The sequence below is a fragment of the Rhea pennata genome, chromosome 8, assembly GCF_028389875.1.
Source record: "Rhea pennata isolate bPtePen1 chromosome 8, bPtePen1.pri, whole genome shotgun sequence".
NCBI lineage: Eukaryota > Metazoa > Chordata > Aves > Rheiformes > Rheidae > Rhea > Rhea pennata.
In genome coordinates, this window is record NC_084670.1 from 38,182,314 (window position 1) to 38,187,900 (window position 5,587).

Sequence of the window (5,587 nt, forward strand, 5' to 3'; positions counted from 1 at the left end):
AAAGGGGATGGGCATATTCCTTCCTGGATGTCTTCTACTCTAGCTCCCTCTTCCCTCCACACATATCTTGTGATGCCCTTGTTAGCTGAACAGAGTCCTGGGGAGCTTGCTGATGGGTGCGGAGTTAGATGGGTTGCTGGCCCTGAGCCAGCCCAGAGCCCTGCCAAGGGGCACCACTACCTCACCTGGGAGATAAGATCCGGGCAGAGGCCTATGCTTCTCAGGCAGGGACTTTCCCTGGCTGTGCACACAGGCATATCCCAGGCAATCACCACAAACAGGAGGGGAATGAAGCTCTTTCCTGATCTCACCTATGCTCACCATGGAGACACCCACTCCTTCTCCTAGCAGTGCTGCTCGGGGAGCCCTGTGAGCACAGCTGGCAGTGCTGAGGTCTAGCTGCTGGACTATGCCATAAGGCAGCCCCAAAGCCCTCCAAAACCATTGCTGAGGGGGGAACCTATGCAAGGTGAATGATCTTCCTTGTTCCCTATCCTTCTGCTCTTCTGAAAACCTCTCTTCCTTGTACTGGCCAATCAGCCTAGGTGTCCATCTTCCCTCATATCGAGCTCACTTTTCTCTCTGAAGCCCATGTGGAAGCTCTCCAAGAGCCCTCTCAGGCTGTTCTACTGCATGGTGGCATGGACATCAACTGCTCACACCGTCAAAGGAAGCACATGGCCCATTCCTTCCAAAACAAGTGTTCTAGACAGCAGAGATAAGCCACTTGGCTAATTCTCCTCTTTGGAGGAGAAAGGCATCTGACATGATGTGCTCACATAAAGGGATTTTCTTGCCTGGTGAGGACAGGGCTTGCTATTTGGAATAACTTCAGGTGCAGGAGAGACACTGTCACAATGTCAGGGAATGCTTTCTCTCCTATACTGATCATAGAACTACAGAATCACTGATTCTGTGATTCTCTCCTATACCTCTGCCCCAAGAAGGAAATGAGCACTTCTGTGGGGCAGCTCACCTCTCTGGTTCTCCTAGGAAGCCCTTCCCTTTGGATGTATGGTTTAACTTTCTGCAAAAATAAACTAGTTCTCTCATTTCACTAGTCATGGAGGTTATTAAGGGAATACAAATGCAGTCAGAGAAGTGTCAGAGTCATGTTTGTTCTGATAGAAACTTTCTTCATGATTACTCTGTAGAAGAAATGAATAAATAAAGCTCTTTCTCATAGGTATCCTTGCTGGCAAAGAGGAGTGAGGGAGCTGAGGTGCTACATGGAGAAAGGGGAATGGGAGAATTGCACATCGTCCGCGGAGTTTGTCCTGCTTGGAATGAGGAATGTCCCCTCACTCCAGACACCACTCTTCCTCCTCTTGCTCATGGTCTATTTGATAACGGTGGCTGGGAACATCCTCACTGTTGTGTTGGTGGTGGCAGACTGGCACCTGCACACACCCATGTACTTCCTCCTGGGCAATCTCTCCTCCTTGGAGATCTCCTACAGCTCCACCATCCTGCCCCAGCTGCTGGTCAGCTTCCTGACTGGGGACAGGACCATATCTGCTAGGGGCTGCATTGCACAATTCTATTTTTTTGCCTCTTTTGTGGTTACCGAGTGTTTCCTACTGGCAGTCATGTCCTACGATCGGTACTTGGCCATATGCCAGCCCCTGCTCTATGCAAGCCTCATGACGCAGAAGTTCTCACTGCAGCTGGCAGCAGCATCTTGGCTGGTGGGATTGCTAATCTCCACAGTAGTTATTTCTTTCATATCTGAGTTGAAGTTCTGTGGCCCCAAGGTCATTGACCACTTCTTTTGTGATTTTAAACCATTGCTGGAGCTCACCTGCAGTGACACCAGTGTGGTTATAATTGTAACTTTCTTCCTATCTTTTTTGGATTTAGTCTTCCCCTTCCTGTTCACAGTGGCCTCCTACATGTGCATCATAGCTACCATCCTGAGGATCCCATCCAGCGTGGGCAGGCAGAAGGCCTTCTCTACCTGCTCCTCTCACCTCACTGTCGTCACTGTTTTCTATGGCACCCTCATCATTGTCTACATGCTGCCCAGAACCCCCAGACTCAGACAGCTCAACAAAGTCTTCTCCTTTTCCTACACTGTCCTCACGCCCCTGGTCAATCCCCTCATTTACAGCCTGCGCAACAGGGAGGTCAGGGAGATCCTGAGGAAAGCAGTGAGGAAAGCTCTGGTCTGCACCCAGAGCTCATAGCAGTTGTGTGCTACTGCACACAAAACATTGATGGTTCTGCAAGGTAGTAAACTCAGTACAGGTGATATTATGCTGCAGAACAGTTATCCCTTCAGAAGAACATGGCACAGAGAATATTTTTTAGAAAGCAGAAGGGAAGAGAGTACGGATTTATTTCAGCATTTAAATGCATGGTTCAGAAGAGAATGGAAATAAATTCCCTTTCTTGGTGCCTCCTTTCTAGACAATAAAGTGTGTTACTGTATGTGGGAAATGTTGCAATGATGTGGTCATTTTCTTTTCCTGTGATGACAGGGGATTCATCTGGGGTGCGATCTGAGACAACAGGGAGGGAGATCAGGAGTAGCAGTACTTTCCTGACTGTGGATTCCTCAGATGGGAGCCATCTCCCTCTGCTGTGAACATTTCCAGGGTAGAGGTCAGTGCTTCAGCACACAGCACTTGCTACTCTAATGTCCAGTGGAAATCACAGAATCATAGAATCAGTAAGGTTGGACGGGACCTCTGGAGATCATCTAGTCCAACCTCCCCACTCAGCAGGGTCATCTACAGCATGTTAGACAGGATTGCATCCAGGCGGGCCTTGAAGATCTCCAGAGAAGGAAAATCCACAACCTCTCTGGGCAATCTGTTCCAGTGCTCTGTCACTCTCACAGTGAAGAAATTCCCCCTCATGGTCAGGCCAAACTTCCTGTGCTTCAGTTTCTGCCCATTGCCTCTTGTCCTGTCACACGGGACAACTGAAAAGAGTTTGTCCTTGTCCCCTTGACACTCTCCTTTCAGGTACTTATACACATTGATAAGATCCCCCCTCAGTCTTCTCCTCTCCAGGCTAAAGAGGCCCAGCTCTCGCAGCCGTTCCTCACAGGGCAGATGCTCTAGCCCTCTGACCATCCTTGTAGCCCTATGCTGGACTCTCTCCAGTAGCTCCATGTCTCTCTTGTACTGGGGAGCCCAGAACTGGACACAGTACTCAAGATGAGGATCACCTTCCTCAACCTGTGGGCAACAGTCTTCCTAATGCACCCCAGGATACCATTGGCCTTCTTGGCCACAAGGGCATATTGCTGGCTCATGGTCAACTTGTCATTCACCAGCACATACTGGTAGTGTTGCTTAAACACATGCTAGTGTCTCCTGACATTTGTGACAGCCTTGAGCCTCCCAGACATCAGGAAGTTCCTAGCAGATAGTGAGGAGAAATAGGGAAGGGACCTGCTGGGACTGGTGCTGTAAATGGATGCTGTAGGTAAACCTCAGGGCATCAGAAAGGATCCTCAATACAGGCATGGGCAAGAGCACTCATGCCTCTAGGTAGGGACTTCAGTGCCAGGCTGTCTGTGATTCAGCCCATCTTGAGTATGATGGGCACGTGCACTAAGAGTGTTGCCAGCAGGTCGAGGGAGGTGATCCTGCCCCTCCACTCAGCCCTGATGAAGCCATATCTGGAGTACTGCGTCCAGTGCTAGGTTCCCCAATACAAGAGAGATATGGAGCTACTGGAGAGAGTCTAGTGAAGGACTACTAAGATGATGAAGGGCCTGGAGTATCTCTTGTATGAGGAATGGCTGCGAGAGCTGGGCCTGTTCAGCACAGAGAAGACTGAGGGGGGATCTGATCAGTGTGTAAGTATCTGAAGAGAGAGTGTAGAGAGGATGGGGTCAGAGTCTTTTCCATAGTGCCCAGCGATAGGCCGAGAGGTAATGGGCACAAACTGAAACACAGGAAGTTATGTCTGAACATAAGGAAAGATTTTTGTACTGTGAAGGTAAGAGAGCACTGCAAAAGATTGCCCAGCAAGCTTCCAGAATTTCCATCCTTAGAGACATTAAAAACCTGCCTGGATGTGACCCTGGGCAACATGCTGTAGGTGACTGTGTGAGCAGGAGGGTTGAACTAGATGATATCCAGAGACCCCTTTCAACCTCAACCATTCTGTGATTCTGTGACTCTGAGAGGGGAGGACAGAGGAGAGGCAGGTGAGAAAGAGGTGTAATGGAAGGTGTTGGGGCTGGGCTGTAGGTAGTGAGGTCACTTGCACTGCAGGACGCTGCTTGGTGAGGAGCAGCAGACTGGCATGGTGAGGTGCTCGAATGAAGGGTGAGGGGCTGCCCAGGAGAGCAGAGAGGTTGTGGGAAGGCCAAGGCAGAGGCAGGTGAAGATGCCTGAGGCGTGTCTGCCCCTCACACTAATCATCCCCTGCTGCTTGTCCATATGGGCACTAAAGGCACTGCCTGGGGAGACTTGCAGAGCCTCAAGAAGGTCCACCTGGCTCTGGGTGTGACAATCAGGGACCCAGGTAGTTTTACATTCAACCCCGCTGCTGAGGGCAAGGGGCATGAGGAGGTGGAGACAAATCCTATGAGCCAACAACTGCTGCACAGCTGTTGCTGGCAACAGGGCTTTGGTTTTGATGACCATGGGGTCTTCTTTGCTTGGAAGAGATTGAGTCAGCCTGAATAAGCAGAGCAGAAGCATCTTTGCTGACAGCCTGGTGAACCTGGTAAGGAAACTGTTACTCTGAGAAGGACTGAAAGGAGAGGATGACCAATAGCAATGAGCACGCTGACCAGTGTGTGCTGGAGAGAGCTCTGAGAGCCAGGACCCAGCTTAGGAACCCACTGCCTCCACGAGCATGACAGACACAAGATGCAGTCTGCCCTTCCCGAGAAACAAGCCAGAGGAACCACCTCCAGCTCCAGGTAATCTGAGAGCAGGACTGCAGGTAGCCAGATGTCATGAAGTGCAACAGAAATGACCAGATCCAGGTTGTCTGAGACAGAAAAGCTTTATTCCTTGTTCTATGAGGAAACTGCTTGGAAGCAGTCCCTCAGGCCATGACCTCTGCTAGAGTAAAGAAAAGCTCATTGCTGCCCACTGGCCTCCAAGGCAGTTGTGCCTGTGCTGACCCACCTGATGTGCTCACCTGGTTGCCCAGCTGTGATGTCACACTCTCTGATGTCACCATTGCTGGTGACCACCGGAGGAGATGGTGAGGCTCAGGCAGGCTCAGCTGTCTGCCTTCCCCCACCTTTCAAGTCAGACTTGCTCTTTCGGGCTTTTCCACCCGCAGGGTGTATTTGGGGAAAGAAAAAAAACTTCTGACTTGAGATTGAAGGAGACTGCCTCATCCAGCCTCTGGTACAGAAATAAATCTGAAAAAGCCAAAGTTCCTGTTATCTGGAGATGTCAGCCCCTGTGAAGTAGCTGTAAGTAGCACAGATGGGTGGAAAGAGGAAGTCTTGACACAGGAGGTACCCATAGCTCTTTGATACTGAAGGACATTTTCATATTTTCAATGTACTTGGAAGGTGAAATTCTGTTCATAGTTCTCCTGGGACACATTCCCCGGGGCTGCAGTCTGTTGCAGCAGTGGTTTTCCTATTGGAAACATCACAGTC

General features: G+C 50.2%; 1 protein-coding gene across 1 annotated transcript; it reads left to right on the forward strand.

Moving 5' to 3' along the window:
- The first annotated feature begins 1,229 nt into the window (after window positions 1-1,229).
- Window positions 1,230-2,186, forward strand: LOC134143774 (olfactory receptor 6B1-like). The gene has a single exon (XM_062582061.1). The coding sequence runs from the start codon at window positions 1,230-1,232 to the stop codon at window positions 2,184-2,186; it is 957 nt and encodes a 318-aa protein (XP_062438045.1).
- The last annotated feature ends 3,401 nt before the right edge of the window (window positions 2,187-5,587 follow it).